This window comes from Loxodonta africana, chromosome 3 (assembly GCF_030014295.1).
Source record: "Loxodonta africana isolate mLoxAfr1 chromosome 3, mLoxAfr1.hap2, whole genome shotgun sequence".
In the NCBI taxonomy this organism is placed as follows: domain Eukaryota; kingdom Metazoa; phylum Chordata; class Mammalia; order Proboscidea; family Elephantidae; genus Loxodonta; species Loxodonta africana.
Genome location: NC_087344.1, coordinates 182,382,621 through 182,404,895, shown reverse-complemented (window position 1 = coordinate 182,404,895; position 22,275 = coordinate 182,382,621). Strand labels below are relative to the sequence as shown.

General features: G+C 42.2%; 1 protein-coding gene across 1 annotated transcript; it reads left to right on the top strand.

The window, feature by feature from the left end:
* The first annotated feature begins 612 nt into the window (after positions 1–612).
* LOC100670131 (filaggrin-like) lies at positions 613–4,595 on the top strand. The gene is made up of 3 exons (XM_064279981.1): positions 613–750; positions 1,373–4,256; positions 4,435–4,595. The coding sequence occupies exons 1-3, from the start codon at positions 613–615 to the stop codon at positions 4,593–4,595; spliced, it is 3,183 nt and encodes a 1,060-aa protein (XP_064136051.1).
* Positions 4,596–22,275: the final 17,680 nt, after the last annotated feature.

Here is a 22,275-nt window from a genome sequence, read left to right as displayed (position 1 = left end):
GATCTCTAAGAATTGGAATCAACTCAAAGGCAATGGGTTTGTTTTGGTTTTGGTTTTGGTTTTTTATTCCTTAAATGGTAACATGAAAGCCAGTCAAAAAAAACATTTTTTGTAATATTAGGGAAAAAAAAAAAAAAACACTGCCATCGAGTTGATTCTGACTCATAGTCACCCTACAGGACAGAACAGAACTGTCCCATAGGGTTTTCAAGGAGTGGCTGGTAGGTTGGCTGCTGGTGGATTAAAATTTTTGTTACCAGCCAAGCTCTTAACCACTGCACCACCAGGGCTCCAACTGAAAATATCAAACCAAGAGGATTCAGATTCTGACTCTTCTATAAGTAACCAGATAGTTTTCTGACAAAGTTTCTCGATATGTTATTCAACCTCATGGGTATTGTCAATCCAGGTGCAACAAGAAGTGTTTACTATACCACAAACACTTCCTTGTTGGGCTAAAAAAAAAATCTATAGATGAAATTAAACTGCTTAGGAGAAAATGTGGATTAAAAAATGTAAAGTCTTGTTAGGAAAATTCTAGAAAGAAAACAAAAATTCTACAAAACTTAATATTTATTCCTTCTTCCTAGGTTCACATATATTTTCCAAAAGATGTCTACTCTCCTGGAAAACATCATTGCCATCATTGACCTTTTCCAGCAATATTCGAGCAACGATAAGGAAAATGACACATTGAGCAAAAAAGAGCTGGAGGAACTACTGGAAACAGAGTTTCGGCCAATCCTGAAGGTAAAAACTACTTGCCAAAATAGCACTCCTCATCACTACTTTGAACAAAGATTACTATGATCCCTTCTGAATTTTTACCTTTTGGAATAGGAACACAGCAAGTCTTACTTCAAAACAGTTAAAATTTGTTTTCATCCCTTTATGTACAAACAACACGGGTACACACACATTCATGCACACACACACACACACACACACAAATTGTTCTCTAGAAGAAAAGAATGTAACTATGTGCTGACAAACAAATGAATATAAATAAGTTAGTTCTTCCTAATATTCTTCCAAACCCGAAGATAATTAAGAGGGCATTTTTAAAAAATAAATCAATTGTGGATTATATAAAATGCTGAGGCATTTTATATAAAAAAAAAAGAGGCACTTCTATCATAAAATCTTTTCTAAATAGCACACTAGGCTTTAATATTTATTTACATTGCCTAGTTCCCGTATTTACCTCCTCATTCACAATTGACTAAATGAGATTTAAAAAAGTAAAAAAATTCTTGTTGGGATTCCACATTTCAGTGCCAGGGATTCACATGCCCACAGTTCACTTAAAAGTATTTAACTGAGGATTCAAGTCAGTCTGATGAACTCTGCTTTTCTGTTTTTCTCTATACAGAACCCAGATGATCCAGATACTGGTGATGTCTTCATGCATATCCTGGATCTAGACCACAACAAGAAAGTAGACTTCACTGAGTTTTTTCTGATGGTATTCAAGTTGGCCCAAGCATATTATGAGTCTATGAAGAGACAGAACCTCAAAGCATCAAGCCCAAAGCAGAAAAAGTATGGTCACAAACACCAAAATGAAGAAGATGAAATAGAAGATGAGGAAAAGGTAGAAGAACGAAGAAGGAAATCAAGTCTTTCAAAAAGGCATGGACAAACAGGGAAGAAGTGTGTAACAGGAACAGACAAAAAGAAACATAGATCTAGCTCCAAAAACAAAGGAAGAAGAGATGATTCATCTCCTTCTGGCCACAGGGAGAAAAATGGGAAAAACCATCATCACCATACTGGTAAACACAAGAGGTCAAGTTTCATTGATCTAGGAGAAGAAACAAACATCTCAAGCATAAACCAAAAAAGGGAAGTAGGAGATGAGCATAATTATGGTTCTGAAAACAGGGAAAGAGGAAGTGCAAGATGGGAATATTCGAGCCAAGAAGAATCAGAAGATTCAGACAGGCAATCTGGGCCCCCTGGAACAAACCACAATGGATTCACTCACCACCAGTCAAGAGGCACGAGGCACTCAGGGTCTAATCAAGAACACAGATCTGATAGTCAACAGTCTCACTCTACCCACAAATACTCACTTTCTGCTGCCAGAGGAAGACAAGGATCAAGGCATGGACACTCTGTAGACAGCCCTACACATTCGGGCTCTGATCAGGGAGAAATATCCTCCCATGGACAGTCCAGATCAAGCACAAAAAGTACGCAGGAATCCCATCAAGAGCATGCAGCAGATCACCCCAGACACTCAGGGGATGAATATGCACGATCATCATTTGAATCCAGGACAGGAAGACACAGGGGATCCAGTGTTAGCCAGGCCAGTGATAGCGAAGGACAATCAGAAGACTCACACAGACAATCTGGGTATACTGCCACACACTACCATGGATCTACCCACGGCCAGTCAAGAGATAGCTCCAGACACTTAGGGTCTCATCAAGGGCGCAGGGCCGATGCCCCACAGTCTCATCCTGCCCATGGACACTCAGATTCTACTGCCAGAGGAAGACAATCATCTTCTCATGGACAGTCTGTAGACAGTTCCAGGCATTCGAGTTCTCACCAGGGAGAGACATCCCCTCAGGAAGAGTCCAGATCAAGCACAAGAGGTAGGCAGGAAACCCAACAAGAGCACTCAGCTGACCACTCCAGACACTCAGTGGCTGAACATGGACGATCATTATCTGAATCTGGGGCAGGAAGACACAGAGGATCTAGTGTTAGCCAGGCCAGTGATAGTGAAGGACAATCAGAAGACTCACACAGACAATCTGGGTCTGCTTCAGGACACCACCATGGATCCAACCATGGCCAGTCAAGAGACAGCTCAAGACACTCAGGGTATCACCAAGGGCACCGAGCCGATGGCCCACAGTCTCATTCTGCCCATGGACAAACAGATTCTACAGCCAGAGGAAGGCAAGGACCGTCTTACGGACACTCTGTAGACAGCTCTAGGCATTCGGGCTCTCATCAGGGCGAGATTTCCACCCATGGACAGTCAAGATCGAGCACAAGAAGTAGGCAAGAATCCCACCAAGAGCACTCAGCAGACCGCTCCAGACGCTCAGGGCCTGGACATGCACGGCCATCATCTGAATCCGGGGCAGGAAGACACAGGGGATCCAGTGTTAGCCAGGCCAGTGATAGTGAAGGACAATCAGAAGACTCACACAGACAATCTGGGTCTGCTTCCAGACACTACCATGATTCTACCCATGGCCAGTCAAGAGACAGCTCCAGACACTCAGGGTCTCATCAAGGGCACAGGGCCGATGGCCCACAGTCTCATCCTGCCCATGGACACTCAGATTCTACTGCCAGAGGAAGACAATCATCTTCTCATGGACAGTCTGTAGACAGTTCCAGGCATTCGAGTTCTCACCAGGGAGAGACATCCGCTCATGGAGAGTCCAGATCAAGCACAAGAGGTAGGCAGGAAACCCAACAAGAGCACTCAGCAGACCACTCCAGACATTCAGTGGCTGAGCATAGACAATCATCATTTGAATCCGGGGCAGGAAGACACAGGGGATCCAGTGTTAGCCAGGCCAGTGATAGTGAAGGACAATCAGAAGACTCGCAGAGACAATCTGGGTCTGCCTCAGGACACCACCATGGATCCAACCGTGGCCAGTCAAGAGACAGCTCAAGACACTCAGGGTATCACCAAGGGCACCAAGCTGATGCCCCACACTCCCATTCTGCCCATGGACACACAGATTCTACCACCAGAGGAGGAAGGCAAGGACCATCTTACGGGCACTCTGCAGACAGCTCTAGGCATTCGGGCTCTCGTCAGGGAGAGACTTCTGTCCATGGACAGTCAAGATCAAGCACAAGAGGTAGGCAAGAATCCCACCAAGAGCACTCAGCAGACAGCTCCAGACGCTCAGGGCCTGGACATGCACGGCCATCATCTGAATCCGGGGCAGGCAGACACAGAGGATCTAGTGTTAGCCAGGCCAGTGATAGTGAAGGACAATCAGAAGACTCACACAGACAATCTGGGTCTGCTTCAGGACACCACCATGGATCCAACCATGGCCAGTCAAGAGACAGCTCAAGACACTCAGGGTATCACCAAGGGCACCAAGCTGATGCCCCACACTCCCATTCTGCCCATGGACACACAGATTCTACCACCAGAGGAGGAAGGCAAGGACCATCTTACGGACACTCTGTAGACAGCTCTAGGCATTCGGGCTCTCATCAGGGCGAGATTTCCACCCATGGACAGTCAAGATCGAGCACAAGAAGTAGGCAAGAATCCCACCAAGAGCACTCAGCAGACCGCTCCAGACGCTCAGGGCCTGGACATGCACGGCCATCATCTGAATCCGGGGCAGGAAGACACAGGGGATCCAGTGTTAGCCAGGCCAGTGATAGTGAAGGACAATCAGAAGACTCACACAGACAATCTGGGTCTGCTTCCAGACACTACCATGATTCTACCCATGGCCAGTCAAGAGACAGCTCCAGACACTCAGGGTCTCATCAGGGGCACAGGGCCGATGGCCCACAGTCTCATCCTGCCCATGGACACTCAGATTCTACTGCCAGAGGAAGACAATCATCTTCTCATGGACAGTCTGTAGACAGTTCCAGGCATTCGAGTTCTCACCAGGGAGAGACATCCGCTCATGGAGAGTCCAGATCAAGCACAAGAGGTAGGCAGGAAACCCAACAAGAGCACTCAGCAGACCACTCCAGACATTCAGTGGCTGAGCATGGACAATCATCATTTGAATCCAGGGCAGGAAGACACAGGGGATCCAGTGTTAGCCAGGCCAGTGATAGTGAAGGACAATCAGAAGACTCGCAGAGACAATCTGGGTCTGCCTCAGGACACCACCATGGATCCAACCGTGGCCAGTCAAGAGACAGCTCAAGACACTCAGGGTATCACCAAGGGCACCAAGCTGATGCCCCACACTCCCATTCTGCCCATGGACACACAGATTCTACCACCAGAGGAGGAAGGCAAGGACCATCTTACGGGCACTCTGCAGACAGCTCTAGGCATTCGGGCTCTCGTCAGGGAGAGACTTCTGTCCATGGACAGTCAAGATCAAGCACAAGAGGTAGGCAAGAATCCCACCAAGAGCACTCAGCAGACAGCTCCAGACGCTCAGGGCCTGGACATGCACGGCCATCATCTGAATCCGGGGCAGGCAGACACAGAGGATCTAGTGTTAGCCAGGCCAGTGATAGTGAAGGACAATCAGAAGACTCACACAGACAATCTGGGTCTGCTTCAGGACACCACCATGGATCCAACCATGGCCAGTCAAGAGACAGCTCAAGACACTCAGGGTATCACCAAGGGCACCGAGCCGATGGCCCACAGTCTCATCCTGCCCATGGACACTCAGATTCTACTGCCAGAGGAAGACAAGGATCGTCTCATGGACAGTCTGTAGACAGCTCTAGGCATTCGGACTCTCAGCAGGGAGAAACTTCCGCCCGTGGACAGTACAGATCAAGCACGAGAGATAGACAGGAATCCCACCAAGACCACTCAGCAGATCAGTCCAGATACTCAGGGGCTGGAAATACACAGGTATCGTTTGAATCCGGAGCAGGAATACACAGGGGATCCAGTGTTAGCCAGGCCAGTGATAGTGAAGGACAATCAGAAAACTCACAGAAACAATCTGGGTATTCTTCCACACACTACCATGGATCTACCCACGGCCAGTCAAGAGACAACTCCAGACACTCAGGGTCTCTTCAAGAGCACAGAGCCGATGGCCCACTGTCTCACTCTGATTCGTCTGCCAGAGGAAGACAAGGATCGTCTCATGGACAGTCTGTAGACAGCTCCAGGCATTCAGGTTCTCACCAGGGAGAGACATCCGCTCATGGAGAGTCCAGATCAAGCACAAGAGGTAGGCAGGAAACCCAACAAGAGCACTCAGCAGAACACTCCAGACACTCAGTGGCTGAACACGTACAATCATCACATGAATCCGAGGCAGGCAGACACAGGGGATCCAGTGTTCGTCAGGCCAGTGACCAGGAAGGACAATCCGAACACTCACGGAGCCAATCTGGGTCTGCTTCCAGACAAGATAGATCCACCTACAGCCAGTCAAGAGATAGCTCCAGACACTCTGGATCTCACCAAGGGCACAGAGCCGAAGCCCCACAGTCTCATTCTGCCCATGGACACTCATATTCTACTGCCATAGGAACACAAGACTCATCTCAGGGACAATCTTTCGACAGCTCTAGGCATTCAGGCTCTCATCATGGAGAGGCTTCTGCCCGTGGAGAGTTGAGATCAAGCTCAAGAGGTAGGCAGGAATCCCACCAAGAGCACTCAGCAGACCGCTCCAGACACTCAGGGACTGGACATGGACGATCATCATTTGAATCCGGTACAGGCAGAGAGAGGGCATCCAGTGTAAGCCAGGCCAGTGACATTGAAGGACAGTCAGAAGGTTCCGTTGGGCAATCAACTTCCTACCATGGAAGTTCAGGGTTTGGCTCCAGAAACCAACCTGGATCCATCCATGGTCAGTCAGGAGACAGCTTGAGGCACTCAGGCTTACATTCAGGTCAGATATCCACACAGAGGCAGTCTGACTCTACCCATGTACATCAAAGTCAGAAAGCTGATCATGGACAATCAGATTCTAATGGCAGGATAAACCAAGGGTCTAGTCTCTGTCAGTTTTATTCCGTAAATAATGACAGACAAAGGCATGATGCAGGTCATTGTTGGAGACATGGCAGCTATGGAAGTTCAGATTATGACTACGGCCAGTCAGGATTTGGACAGTCTTAGTATGGAATTATAATGAATGAGTCCACGACTATGGGACTCGGGGATAGATCTGGTAACAAACAAGCATCTAGTTATGTAGGTTGTTGTATGAGATCATGTATGCCAGGCAGTAACAGACACATTATAACACATGGCCATTCAAATGATATTTCAAAAGAATTGCGATTTGGTCCGTCACAAAGATACTATTACTATGAGTGAGAAACCAATGGAAAAGCCATTCACATAAAGAGTAGGAGAATCAACCAATTACACTTCTTTCAAAAAAAAAAAACTTTTCATAACAATTTCAGGGAGGTTATATTTTCCTATCATTTTCTTTAAGCATGTTACACTGTATTCTTACTTTGGTGGTAGTTTCTGTTAGTCTCTAGGGATCATTGTACTCTGTAATTAAGAAATGGTGAACGGAAAAACAGATGTCATAGAGCTAAAGTGAGAGGATTATAAAAGTATATTTGGGGAAGCTGGGCTTCAAAGAAGGATTTTTTTTGTCCATGAGGCTAAATTTTCAAAACTCTTCACATTGATATATTAACATGTACCAAAATTATCTAAAGCATTAAAAATATAGCATCATTGTTCTGGAAGTCAAAGCTATATATTTACATCAGAGCTGAGTACACATGCCTCTTTTATCCTTCTATTTCAACACTGTATTATTCTGCATGCATTGGTTTCACCCGGAGCATAAAGAATTTGAAGAAATTGTGCTTTATGAAAATTAAAAATAAATAATTGATCAGATAACATAATTGTCTCTTTTATGCTTCTTTCTCATAGGTCCCTAAGAGACTTGCTTCCCCATGGTCAAAAGTGCATTTTTTCCCCTTTATAGCTGGAAACCTACATGACGCTATGACAGCTATACATCACACAAAAGAACGAGGAGTCCAAAGATAGAAATTAGTCAAATCCTATACTGTTGTCCACCAAAATTATTGTCCCACATATCACCCTGAGGAAGAAAAAAGACTTTGCTTAATCATGATCATCAACATCATTATTCTCAAAACAACATCCCAAGTGGCTATTAGCCAGGTCAAACCAAGAACCCGAAACAGAAATTACTGACGCTAGGTCCTTATGCCAAAGACTAGGAGATGCTTTCCACCAGAGACTGATGGAAGTCAGGTAGTTGTGATGAATATCCTAAAAGAGAAAAATCAGTAAAGAAAATGCCCTTATTTCCTGGCAAGAAAATACATGTATCTTTAGGATTTAGGCACATGGACAGAGAGAAAAAAGAGTTGTAAAAATATGGATAAGATCCTGCCATTAGAAGAAATATCTGTGTAGGAATGATACTCAAATGGTCCTTCTCCAGAATACCAGACAGGAAGGAATATTCAAGAAATGTTCACTTTGTGCAGATGAGTTTATTGCATAGCAAAATAACAATTAGATCTCAAGTCTCCTAACTCTGGGTTTACTGGTTTAATAAAAGTAACAGGCTATCCTGTTCTCGCACTCTTCCTTGAATAAATCAATTTAAAGTGAAATTGCCAAAGTTTAAATCATTGCATGAGGGCAAGGATTGAACAAAAAACAACAAACATGCTCATTTTTCTAATTAGCCCCAAACAATATTATGTCTATTCTTCCTTTAACAGTAGACAAAGGTTTAGAAGCTTTTGGTAATTAAACTCAAGTGATTAACAGAAGATGAGTCCTAATAGTTTAATCTCACAATAGGCTTTTAAGAAAGCTAGCCCCTGTATATATTCATTAGATGCATAGAAATTATTGTACATGTGAATATTAAGCAATTTCTATAAATTCATCCATTTGCCCATCTATCCATCCATCAATTCATTATCAAAGAATAACTCATTACCAAACAATGACAGAAATTTAAACCTTAGATTTTGTCTTATCCATACCCTTCATTTGACAAGAAAAGTAATTAACTTCCCCAAGAATAGTCATCAAGTTATTCAGACACTCAACTAAAGCTTTTTCCACTGCTCCATGGTGTCTCTAGTTGTTCCACATTAGCAAAATTCACACGTATTTAATCCTGCAAACAGAAAGGAGCATTGTAATCAGAATCTAAGCTTGTGACTGAGGCTTAAATATATCACTTTGTCTTTATTGTCGCCATGAGGTAGCCCAAAGAAGACACCTTAATCCCTTAATTTGAATAGCTATCTTATTTATGAATGGTAATCATGATTTCTAAATCTGACTCATTCAAAATTTGAAAAACATATACCCACTGCCATAGAGTCCATTCCGATTCATAGCAACCCTACAGGACAGAGTAGAACTGCCCAATAGGGTTTTCAAGGCTGAAATCTTCACAGAAGCAGACTGCCACATGTTTCTCCTGTGCAGCAGTTGGTGGGTTCAAATCTCTGGCTTTTCGGTTAGCAGGCAAACACTTAACCACTGTGCCACCAGGACTCCCAAAATATAAATTATTCAAAATAGTACATTAACTCCAAATACCTCAATTTTTTACTTTTTTTGGAGGGGGGCCAGAATTGAGAATAATTGCCCTTAGGTATTATAATCCGCCCAAAAAACACACAAAACAACTAAGAATTTACAATCCATTATTACACTATTATGTCAGTGGTATATATTTTATGTCCCAGAAAAAGAGAAAGGAAAGGAGATACATATAGCTGCTACCCATCCCAGTCTTTTCAAAATACTACTAGCCAAATAATCATAATACCTCAGGGTATTGCTGACACATTTTTCTTCTCTTAATTAGGAAATAAGTATCCTGTAACTGCAAACAATAATACAGCCAAAAAATTGAAGGCAAAATCTTTTGCACCTCACTCAGAAAGGTTTCTTTCCCTCCCTGACAGTAAGACTTTAACAGAATATCAGTTTGATCTAAAATTTTCAGAATTAAAGTTTGTCACAATCAGAACTGAGACATTCCTTTTGCCTGTCAGGCACAACTGCTTCCAGAAAAATAAATCAGCTCCCTGGTGGCATCAAAATGTATAAATCATTGCCTACTAGTGCAATTTCAGAGGCTAAACAAGAAGCTCTTGAAATTATACCCCCAAGATGGTCACTTACTTCTAAGGTCGTCTACCAAAAAAAAGACAAAACCAAACCCATTGCCATCAATTCAATAACAACTCATAGTGACCCTACAGGACAGAGTAGAACTGCCCCATGGTGTTTTCAAGGAGCAGCGGGTGGATTCAAACTGCCAACCTTTTGGTTAGCAGCTGAGCTCTTAACCACTGTGCCACCAGGGTTCCAAGGTTGTCTACAGATGAAAATGTTCAGGGGACTAGAAGACATGAGGAGGAAACAAAATACAATAATATATTATGCTATTATCAGAGTGATTCAGCAACTGGGAGTAAAATTGTGGTTTAAAATTCAGCAAATAATGTATCCATACAGTTTCCGATCAAGATGAACAAAATAGTTCCTAGCTCTTTGGTAGACTATACCACCATCAGTTTTTATTGCTCTTCTCTTTCAAGGATTTGTTCCACTCTCCTGACACCTCTCCCAACGAATCGTATAAGGAAAGCCTGGACAGGACATAGCAATAGATGGCTGAGTTCTAGTTTCCTGTGCAAAACACTTACATTTCCACACATCTCCTTCAAATAGTATGCTGATAATAAGGGTTAAGCTCATTAGAATCTAGATAATGTGGTTATTGTCTGGATCTTTATGCATTCTTACTTTATTCTTTAATTAGAAGAAAATTATTAATCATTTAACTGTCAGACTTTATACAAGATGCAGTCAAGGAATCAAACAAATGACGAATCTGTGAAACATCTAGCAACATGGATGAACTTGGAGGATATTATGCCAAGTGGAATAAGTAAATCACTAAAAGACAAATATTGTACCAGACCACTATTATAAAAAGACAAGAAGAGGTTTATACACAGAAAAAATAAATAAATTCTTTGATGGTTACCAGGGATGCCAGGGGGAGGGAGGGAAAATTACCCAATAGATAAAAGACACATGTTAATATTGTCGAAGGGAAAGGCAATACACAATATGTGGGAAATCCACAAAACATAACAAGACCAAGGCATGGTAGGACACTGAGAGGAATGCAAGAAAAAAGGGCAACAATGGTAACTACTAGAGCATAGACAATCCTGCAACAGTAGTATTAACAAACACTAATTCATAGCTAGGTATGCCAAGAGGCATGGAAGGGTTAAGGGATCACACCCACCTCCAGATGGAGGTTCTTGGTTGATATTTCTACATACATGACTGTAGGTGCTTCTCACATATTAATATAGACAATAGGGTACACAAGTGGCACAGTCAGAGAAACCCCTTAGACATAACCAAACACTACATGGGATGAAGTTCCTACACTCAAAGGCAAGGGACCATAGACTCGGGGGACATCTACATCAATTGGAACAACATACTTCATAAAGACAATGTACTACATCTTACTTTGGTGAGTATCGTCTCGGGTCTTAAAAGCTTGTGAGTAGCCATCTAAAATACAACTACTGGTCTCTTCAGTTCAAAGCAAAGGAGAGTAAAAAAGAAAAAACAAAAGACTCAAGGGAGCAGTTAGTCCAAAGGACTAATGGACCACATGAATCACAACCTACACAACCCTGGGACCAGAAGAACTATATGATGTCCAGCTACCACTACCAACAGCTCTGACAGGGATCACAACAGAGGGTCCTGGACAGTGTGGGAGAAAAATACAGAAGAGAAAATCAAATTCACAAAAAAGACCAGAGTAGCTGGTCTGATAGAGACTAGAGATATCCCCAAGACTATGATCCTAAGACATCGGGAACGGAAGTCATTCACAGAAACCACTTTCCAGCCAAACAATAGCTAAGGCCATAAAATAAACAATAACACTTGAGAGGAATGTGTTCCTTAGAATGAGATTGAAAGGGTAATATTTGCCCCAAAGCAAAGATGAGAAGGCAGGAAGCAGTAGAAAATCAGGAAGAAAGGAAACGGGAAACCCAGGGAGGAAATGGGGAGAGTGCTGACACATTGTGTAGAATGAAGCCAAGGTCACAAAACACTTCATGTACAACCTATCAAATGGGAATAATTTGCTCTGTAAACTTTTGCCTATGATTAGGTGCCACTGAGTTGCTTCAAAATCATGGTCACCCTATGTACAACAGAACAAAACACTTCCTGGTCCTGTACCATCCTCACAATAGTTGTTATCCTTAAGCCCCTTGTCACAGCCACTGTGTCAATCCATCTCATGGAGGATCTTCTCTGTTTCTATGACTCTCTACTTTATCAAGCATGATGACCTTCTCCAAGGACTAGTCTCTCCTGATAACATGTTCAAAATACATGAGACAAAGGAGCATTCCAGTTGTACTTCTTCCAAGATGAATTTGTTTGCACTTCTGGCAGTCCACAGTATTCAATATTCTTTGCCAACACCGTGATTCAACAAAGACATCCATTCTTCTGTATTCCTTATACATTGTCCAGTTTTCAAATGCATATGAGGCCATTGCAAATATCATGGCTTGAGTCAGGTAAACCTTAGTCCTCAAAATGACATCTTTGCTTTTGAACCCTTTAAAGAGGTCTTTTGCACCAGATCTGCCAGTGCAATACAGTATTTGATTTCTTGACTGCTGCTTCCATGGGCATTGATTTTGAATCCAAGTAAAATGAAATCCTTGGCAACTTCAGTTTTCTCCATTTATCATGATGTTGCTTATTGGTCCCGTTCTGAGGATTTTTGTTTTCTTTTTGTTGAGGTGCAATCCATACTGATAGCTGTAGTCTTTGATCTTCATCAGTAAGTGCTTCAATTCCCCTTTGCTTTCAGGAAGCAAGGTTGTATCATCTGCATATCGAAGCTTGTTGATAACTCTTCCTCCAATCCTGATGCTGCATTCTTCTTCATATAATCCAGCTTCTCGGATTATTTGCTCAGCATTCAGACTGAATAAGTATGGTGAAAGGATATAACCCTGATGCACTTCTTTTCTGACTTTAAACTACACAGTATCCCCTTGCTGTGTTGGAATCACAGCCTCTTGGTCTATCTATGTACAGGTCCCTTATAAGCACAATTAAGTGTCCTGGAATTCCCAGTCTTCTTAATGTTATCCATAATTTGTTATAAACCACAGAGTGGATAACACCTAATGCACAGTTAAAAAAAAAAAAATCCGACAAAGTATTTATTGCACTGGGCAAATTTTCTCCAAGAGATCTCTTCAAAGTGTTAAAAAAGCAAAGGTGTCACCTTGAGGTCTAAGGTGTGCCTAACCCAAGCCGTGGTATTTTTAATTGCCTCAGATGCATGTGAAAGCTGAACAATGAAAAAGGAAGATTGAAGAAGTGATGCTTTTGAATTATGGTTTTGGCAAAAAATACTGAATATACCACGGACCACCAGAAAAATAACCATATCTGTCCTGGAAGAAGTACAGCCAGAATGCTCCTTAGAAGCAAGGAGAGTGAGACTTCATCTCACTTACTTTGGACGTGTTATCAGGAGGCACCAGACCCTGGAGAAAGGACATCATGCTTGGTAAAGTACAGAGTGAGCAAAAACGAGGAAGACCCTCGATGAAATGTATTGACACAGGGGCTACAACAATGGACTCAAGCATAACAACAATTATGAAGATGGTGCCGGACCAGGCAGTGCTTTGTTCTGTTGTGCATGGAGTCACTGTCCATCAGAACTGACTCTACAGTACCTAGAAACAATACACTAGAGGCTGGAATTGCAAAGATGAGAAAGACAGATGCAACCTTCAGGAGCTCACAGACCAAAATGTAGACAAAATATCTCAGTGTGGCAATTACAAAAGAGACATGATTCAGGTGCACTGGAGGCAAATAGTATACAGTGACCAGCTAACAGTGTTCAGTGCTAAGGAAGGGCTAGTTCAGATACACCTTCTGCATTTAGGAGAAATGTACACAGAACCTCTACAAATAGCTGAGAGTTTTCCAGGTTGATTTTGGGAGGAGAGTACTGCAGGGATATTAAACATCTTCTCAGAGTCCTTGAGTGGTGCAAAGTATTAATGCACTCAGCTGCTAACAGAAAGGCTGGACGTTCAAACCAACTCAGAGGGACCCCCGAAGAAAAGCCTGGCAATCTACTTCTAAAAAATCAGCCACTGAAAACCCTAAGGAGCACTGTTCTACTCTGACACTCATAGGGTTGCCATGAGTCAGAGTTGAATAGATGACAACTGGTTTTTGAACATCTTCTGCAAAATCCCAAAGATAAGAAAAACCAAGGTGGGCTCAAGAAACTGATAGTAGTTCAGCATACCTAAGATACATGTAAGGGACATGGCACAAGATGACTCTAGAAACACAGGAACCAGACGAAAAAGAGCCTTGTAAGCCATGCTGAGGTGATTGGTCTCAATTCTCTGACAGGAGGAATCAGCAAAGGGTTTTAAGCAGAGAAGTCACAATGATGAGATGAGATTCGCATTTTAAAAAGATAGTTTTGGTGGCAAGACAGGAAGGGGATGAGACAGAAGGGGCAAGAAGACTAATTAGGAGACAAATACAATAGCTACACAAAATTATGTTAGGGGTCAGTAAGAACAAAGAGGTACTGGATGTCAAAGACTTGACTGAGATAAAATGGGTATGATTTGAGGACAGGCTGTGCAGGAGGAAAGAGTCTTAGATGATCTGCCAGGTTTCTGATTTGGATTTCTAAGTAAATAGAACACACCTATAGTGGAAAATCAGAATCGACTCGATAGCAATGGTTACTTGTTTTTTTATAGCAGAAAAAGGGACCCTGGTTGCACAGTGGTTGAGCTTTTGGTTGCTAACCAAAAGGTTGGCAGCTCAAATCCACCAGCTGATCCTTGGAAACCCTATGGGGCAGTTCTAGTCTATCCTATGTGGTGGCAATGAGTCAAAATCGACTTGACAGCAACGGCTTGGTTTTAATTTTTTTTTTTTTTTTTGTGTGGAGAAACAGTAATACCTTGACAGATGAATATGCTACCTGGGGAACTTTCTCACAGTTTTAAAGCTGAATCAGCTTATTCACATATTTCAACCCAGAGGTTGTAAACCAGTCATCTAAAAGCCATATCCAGCCTACAGATATGTTTTAATTGCCCTGCACAATGTTACCTCAAATGCTCTGAATCTGGCTTAGTTGGATAATTCCACATAAAAACCTGGTGAGTTGACTTCTCTTAAAAATTGTAAGATAAGGCATCAGTGGATTACATCTGCTTCAGAAGATGATCAGAAATACTCAAGAAGCAAGACTGCCACCTACTGGCTGGATATATCCTAAAAAACAAAACAAAACCAGTTGCCATCAAGTTGGTTCCTTACGGTAACTCCAGGTGTGCAGGGTAGAACTGTTCTCCATAGGTTTCACAGCTGTGACCTTTCAGAAGCAGATCGTCAGGCCTTTCATTCTTCTAAGGCGTCTCTGGGTATGTTTGAACCATCAACCCTTCAGTTAGTAACCTAGCACTTAACTATTTGTACCACCCCGGGATTCCAGACAAACAGTAGCCTGTCATTTAAAGCATCATGCCTAATATCTCCCTTCCATTGAATTGTGCCTAATGTACCTTCCTGACTCCTATAGGAATAGGGACATGTCACCCCTCTGCTAATGCCTAGAGTACACTGAAGCTCCCCTCACCACCACCACCCCTCCTTGTTCTCCACAGTCAGAAAGGTGAACTTGAAATCAGGCAAGGGTGAACTGGTGCAACAATTACTGAATGGGGCCATTGCAATAGGAAGTGGACCTTTCAATGATGGTGTAAAAAGCCTTCTTTCTCTTACTGGATCTCTCATGTGTCTCTTTGTTCTGAGGTACCTGGTAGTATAAAATGCCAAGAAAGAATCTGAGTGGGATCAGGAAGAAGAGACCTGAAACAAAGACAAGCCACTCTTCTAGGCCTTAAACTAAAGGGTTAAGAGATTCAAGTAGTTCTCACTTGATCACAAAACTCACTTGGCTGAGAGCGCAGACAGATGTTTGAGACGGAACCTTGAAGAGTGTACATTTCTCTTGTGTATTCCTTGGGTATCTATCTTCCTGGAACAAAGTTCATAAGGTGTCAGCTGTAGGAGGTGAATAAATTTCTACATTAAATTCATTATGAAGTATTCGCAAAAAAAAAAAAAAAATTAGAGCAAGAAAAGAACTGTATTTCCAGAGGAAACTGCATGCTTCCTGAGATAGATATGAAAGGGCTGCTAATTCTATGACATTCCTGCATCAAGAGGTGGGGTCTGTTTTCCCTCCCTGAGTCTGAGCTGTCCTGTGACTAGTTTGACCAACAGAGTAAAGTGGAAGAGATGCTATGCCATTCCAGGCCTGGTCTTCAAGAGGACTGGTAGCTTCTACCTTGCCCCCTTTGGTGCTTTGAGCAGCCATGTAAAAACTCCAACTATCCTGCCAGAGAGACTACAAGGAGAAGCCCTGAAACTATATGACGAGCAGAGGGGCTCAGCTGAGTCCAGCCTTCCAGCCATCCCTGCCAGAGCTCCACGTATGTGACTGAAGCTGTCTTGGAACCCCTGGCCCAGCTCACCCACAGCTAAGTATCACTCACTAAGGGATTTCAATCAATACCCATGGAATGAAAGTACTGCCCAGTCCAGCCACGCCCAAATTCCTGATCCACAAAATCCTGAGATTAAATAAAATAATTGGTGTTTTAAGCCACTACATTTTGGGGTAGTTGGTTATACAGTAACAGATAATCAGAGCACTTCCCTTAGAGAGAAGGGAGGAAAAACCAGGAGGGGGAAGGCTGCACATGACACTGCTGGGAATTCTGGCCATCCTAGAGCAGCCCAGAATGGTCAGGAAGTTGAAACAGAAGTTCTAATCTCCTATTCTGTTCAGTTCTTTCCTAAAGAAAGGAGGAAAGAAGAGATTATACAGGTGACCTGGCTGGGAGAGTTTGAGGGAAAGAGTTAAGACTGGGATAGAAAAGGATATCCTTCTTGGAAAAAATAGTAGAATCAAATTATATTACAAAATTTCTCTATCCATACACCTAATGAAGTAGGCAACACATTATACAAACCAATCAAAATTTTGCCAGTGGCAAGCAAACCAGGAATAGGGTGCAAACCCATACCATAGATTTCAAACACTGGCAGCTAAGGAAAAGGAAATGGTAGTAGGTAGCAAGTATTTTTTTAATGAAGAAATCAATTCCAGTGTGGCAAGAATCAGATCTGCCCTTAACCATGCCTCCACACCTCCAAAGTACTACAAAAGGAAAAAAAGTTAATTGTAAGATCATGAGAATTCTTAGTAATATGCAGACCCCTGTTTGTAGCAAAGCCAACGGAAGAAGGGTCGATGAATCCCTTGGGAGTAAAGCCCCTAGATTTACCTCAGAATCCCACAGGGCAGGAAGATCTTCCAGAGTTTCCCGTCTCCCAGGGCATGATGCAGAGTTCAGGGAACAAGTCCACACAAGGAGTGGGATACACTCATGGCTAATTCAGGGCGTGTACCTGGATTTCAAAAGACAGGGCAAAGCCAAGGTCCCCCACAAAAGCTGTGCATGGTGCTGCTCCCTGCTCACCAGGTTCATATTTTCAAGATTCAGGAGAGTGGAAAGACCAGAATACCTAGCCCTAAAACTGTGGAGAGTGGAACACAAACTGATCTCAGATAAGGTAGAGGGGAAGGACAATCAGGGAAACCAGTTCATACTAGAGCATATCAAAAGATAATCTGGATAGATTCTATGTTAAGCATAAACAATATAAAGTAGCATTCGTTCATTTCACAAATATTACTCCAGCTCCACTCTGTGCCAGGCACAGCAAATACAAACATAAGTGCAAAAAACAGAAAAAAGGTGAGGAAAGGGACATAGCATGAAAAGACACCTCCCTCCAAAAAAAAAAAAAAAAAAACAGCCCAACGACATATTTGCTTTAAGTGCTACAGAATAAGAATGAGTTCAATAAAATCAAATATTCAAGAAGAGTTGATAAAACAACAGATTGGTATTAAAAAGGTGGCTGTAAAGTTAAATACAAAAAAAAAAAAAAACACTTGCAAATCTAACACATGAATTACAAACATGAAGAAACAGCTGAAAAGCAAGTTACTAATAGGGTGAAAAGCCTTAAAATAACCCTACTGGATACATACAAAAATGACAAAGAGATTAAAGTTCTTAAAGAAAAGTGAAAGATAAGAAGATAGTGCTGAACCTTCATTAAGAACCCAATAAATGAAATAGAAGAAGTATCTGAAGATGTAAGGCGAAACTCCCTGAAATGAAAAAAAATAGCTAGATGTGGAGAAAGGGCCCACCATATATCTAGAAAAAAAAAAGAATGATCAACATGGAGAATATTCCAATTAATTACTAAACTTAAAAGGTAAACAATTTTTCAGCCCTTGAAAGAGAAAATAATATTATCCACAGGCACAAAAATCAAACTCAAGTTTTGCTACACAACATTCAACTCAACAAACAATAAAGGCACTGTTTATAAAGGAAGCATGATCGCGAGTATTTCCCTCTGCAGTGTCCTTCACATGGCAGATATGAAAGAACTCAGAGAATAAGACATCCATGAAGCCACCATTATTAAAAAAAACTTAAAAAAAGAGCCCAAATAAAGAACTCAGAAATGGAAATAGTTGAATAAAAGGCTAACAAATGTGAGAATTATATTTGCCAATAGGATGTAAATGTTAAAAACCTCAATAAATTAAGGTTATATGTGTTAGTAATAAACACATACAATCATGTATATGTGTTTTATATATACATAATTTATATACGGAAGGTAGAGAGAGGCAGATGGGAGGAAGTGGAAGATTGTTAATCTCCTTAATTCACACAGCAAGAAGTCAATTAATACTGTCAAAAATTGAAATATGCAGTTTTAAAAAATGTAATAAACTACCATCCCTTAATGTTTTTCATGATTATTTTTCTTACCTGTGGAAGAATATTTTAGAAGCAATGTTCTCTGTGTTATAGAAATATTGACTTGGGGAATGTCTTAGTCATCTAGTGCTGCTATAACAGAAATACAAGTGGATGTCTTTAACAAAAAGAAATTTGTTTTCTCACAGTCTACTAGGCTAGAAGTCCAAATTCAGGGCGTCAGCTCCAGGGGAAGGCTTCCTCTCTCTCTTGGACCTGGAGGAAGGTCCTTGTCATCAATCTTCACCTGGACTAAGGAATTTCTCTATGCAGGAACCCAAGGTCCAAAGGACATGCTCTGCTCCTAACACTGCTTTCTTGGTAGAAGGAGGTCCCCAACTCTCTGCTTCCTTCCCTTTCCTTTTATCTCTTGTAAGATAAAAGGTGGTGCAGGACATACCCCAGGGAAACTCCCTTTACATTGGATCAGGGATGTAACCTGAGCAAGGGTGTTACACCCCAGCGTAATCCTCTTTAATCACAAGCAGAGATTATGATTTATAACACACAGGAAAATCACAAAATAGAGGACAAACACACAATACTGGGAATCATGGCCTAACCAAGTTGACACATATTTTGGGGGACACAATTCAATCCATGACAGGGAACATCTATGTCAATTGGCACAACACAGTGATTAAAACAATGTTCTACATCCTATTTTCTTGAGTAGTGTCTGGGGTCTTAAAAGCTTGTGAGAGGTCATCTCAGATACAATTATTGGCCTCTTGGCTTTACTTGCTTTCTCCCATATAGAGTAAAGAAGAGTAAAGAAAACCAAAGACTAAAGGGAGCAATTGGTCTAAAACACTAAAGGACTACATGCACCTCAGTCTGTATGACCCCAAGACAAGAAGAACTAGATGGTGCCTGGCTACCACTACCAACTGCTCTCACTGGGATCACAACAGAGGGTCCCAGATAGATTTTTTTGTTCGAACAAAGAGAAACAAAAAATCAAATTCATAAAAAAAAGAAAAAAGACCAGACTTACTGGCCTGATAGAGACTGGAGGAAACGCTAAGGCTATGGCCCTAAGATCCCACTCTGACTTGGAACTGCAGCCGTTCCCAGAAAACACCTTCCAGCCAAGCAATACAGATGCTTATAAAATAAACAATAACACCTGAAAAGAACATGCTCTGTAGATCAAACAATTCTACGAGACCTAAAGGGCAATTTTTGCCCAAAAGTAAAGATGAGAACACAGGAAGAGATAGGAATACCAGATGAAAGGAACTAGGGAAACCAGGGTAGAAATGGGAAGGGCGTTAACACATTTTGGGGATTGCAACAAATGTCATAGAATATTTTGTATATGATTTGTTGAAGGGGAGACTAATTTTCTCTGTAAGCCCCCACCTAAAATATAATAAAATATTTCACAAAAAAGAAATATTTATCTGAAGGCCAGAAATTATTCCCTGCATTTCACTTGTTTTTTTTTTTCTTCTAAATTCAAGTAAAATTAAATAACTTTATTTAAAATACTGTGAATAATAAAATCCCATTTTTTCTGTCTGCCTGTCTTAGGCTGGTTTCTCTAGAGAAGCAAAACCAGTAAAACATACACATATATGCACAGAGAGAGACTTATATCAAGTCAATGGCTCACACTGTTCTAGAGGCTGTAGCGTCCCAAGTCCATGGGTCAGGATAGAGGCTTCTGCTGATTCACCTAGCTGCAGGGGCTAGCAAATCCAAGATTGGCAGGTCAGGGAGCAAGGCTCTTGCTCACAGGCAGTGAAGACCGATGAATCCCAGGATCAGCAGGCAAGACTGCAAATAAGCTGCTAGCTCAAGTCCCAAGAACCAGAGGTCAGATGAACAGGAGTCAGCTGTAGGATCCAGAACAAGCAAAAGCCCCTGAGCCCTGCCAGAATGTCTGCCCATACTCAATACAGGCCACACGCCCAAGGAAACTCCTGCAACCGACTGACTACTCATGGCAGATCCCATCATAGGGGTGATCACATATCAAATCACAACAGGAAAGTGACCACAACATCACACAACTGCCAAAACACTGAGAATCACGGCACAACCGAGTGGACACACAACTCTAACCATCAAAGTCCACCACTTGTCAACTTGGCACCAGTGCACATCTCCTTAAACGATACATAATCTCTGAATAAAGACAATTATAAAGTCATACTTCCACCTAATATGATACAACAAACACACGCACAACTGCAAATGTACTGGCCCTATTTACATCTTATATTTTATAAGTGAAGAAGACAAAAATGTTTGATGCACACCTACAAAGCAAAAATACTCATAACAATTACAGTCCTCATTTCTGCAACTGATCACCTGGCTGTAACTGGTATACAGAACTACCTTCTTCCACCATCCATTCCGTATTCCCTTTGCCCTCAATGAGGACCTCAGCTCATCATGGTTCTTGGCCTGGTGGGGTGACCCAAACCTTCATTCCTGAAAGGTCTGGGCCATTACTATTCATGTCAGAATTTGGCTGCTGCAGTTTTTCATTTACTTTAATCACAGGACATGGGAGTACTACGAGACACACTAACGGATCTCCTGCATTCAAGACATACACTTCTTTACCTCCATTATGTGATACCAATCCAATTTCCTCCTGGTAATCAGGATCAATCACACCAGCCAGTATGGTAACTCCCTTTGCCTGTAGATTCAGAGGCATAAGGAGCCCAAAGTGGCCAGGTGGCATTCTTAGCTTCGAGTTCAATGGAATCAGTGATGTGTCTCCAGGTGAGAGCCTTCCTGCCTTTCTAACTAAGACCTGCAGAGCATAAAGTTTCAGGGATGGGAAGCAAAAATATTGTGAGTGGGTCACTAGGGGTAATAGTGAGTGGTACCACTCCCATTTCTACCCCTTGATTCGTGGACCCATGAATCCTGTCTATGGGAGATATAGCACCATATATTGGATGCTGGTTGAGAGCATATACAGCCTCCTGGAGAACACTGCCCCAAACCTGCAAGGTATTGCCACCTAGCTGGCACCATAATTGTGTCTTTAGAAGGCCATCCCATCATTCTATCAAGACAGCTGCTTCAGGATGATGGGGAACATGGTAAGATCAGTGAATTCCTCGAGCATGGGCCAACTGCCACTCTTCATTAGCTGTGAAGTGAGTCACTTGGTCCATGGCAAAGCTGCGTGGCATACCATGACAGTGGCTAAACCACTCTGTAAGGCCGTGGATACTAGTTCTGGCAGAAGCATTGAGTGCAGGAAAGGCAAATCCATATCTGAGTGTCTATTCCAGTTAGAACAAAACACTGCCCTATCCACAATGGAAGTGGTCCAATATAGTTAACTTGTCACTAGGTTGCTAGCTGATTACCTCGAGGGATGATGTCGTAACAGGGACTCAGTGTTAGTCCCTGCAGCTGGCAGATTGAGCACACAGCAGTTGCTGTAGCTTCGTTGGCCTTGGTGAGTGGAAGTCCATGTAGCTGGGCCCATGCATAACCTCCATCCCTGCCACCACAGCCACTTTGTTCGTGAGACCATTGAGCAATGATGGGAGTAACTGGGGAAAGAGGATGGGTGGTTTCTACAAAACACATCATCTGACCCAC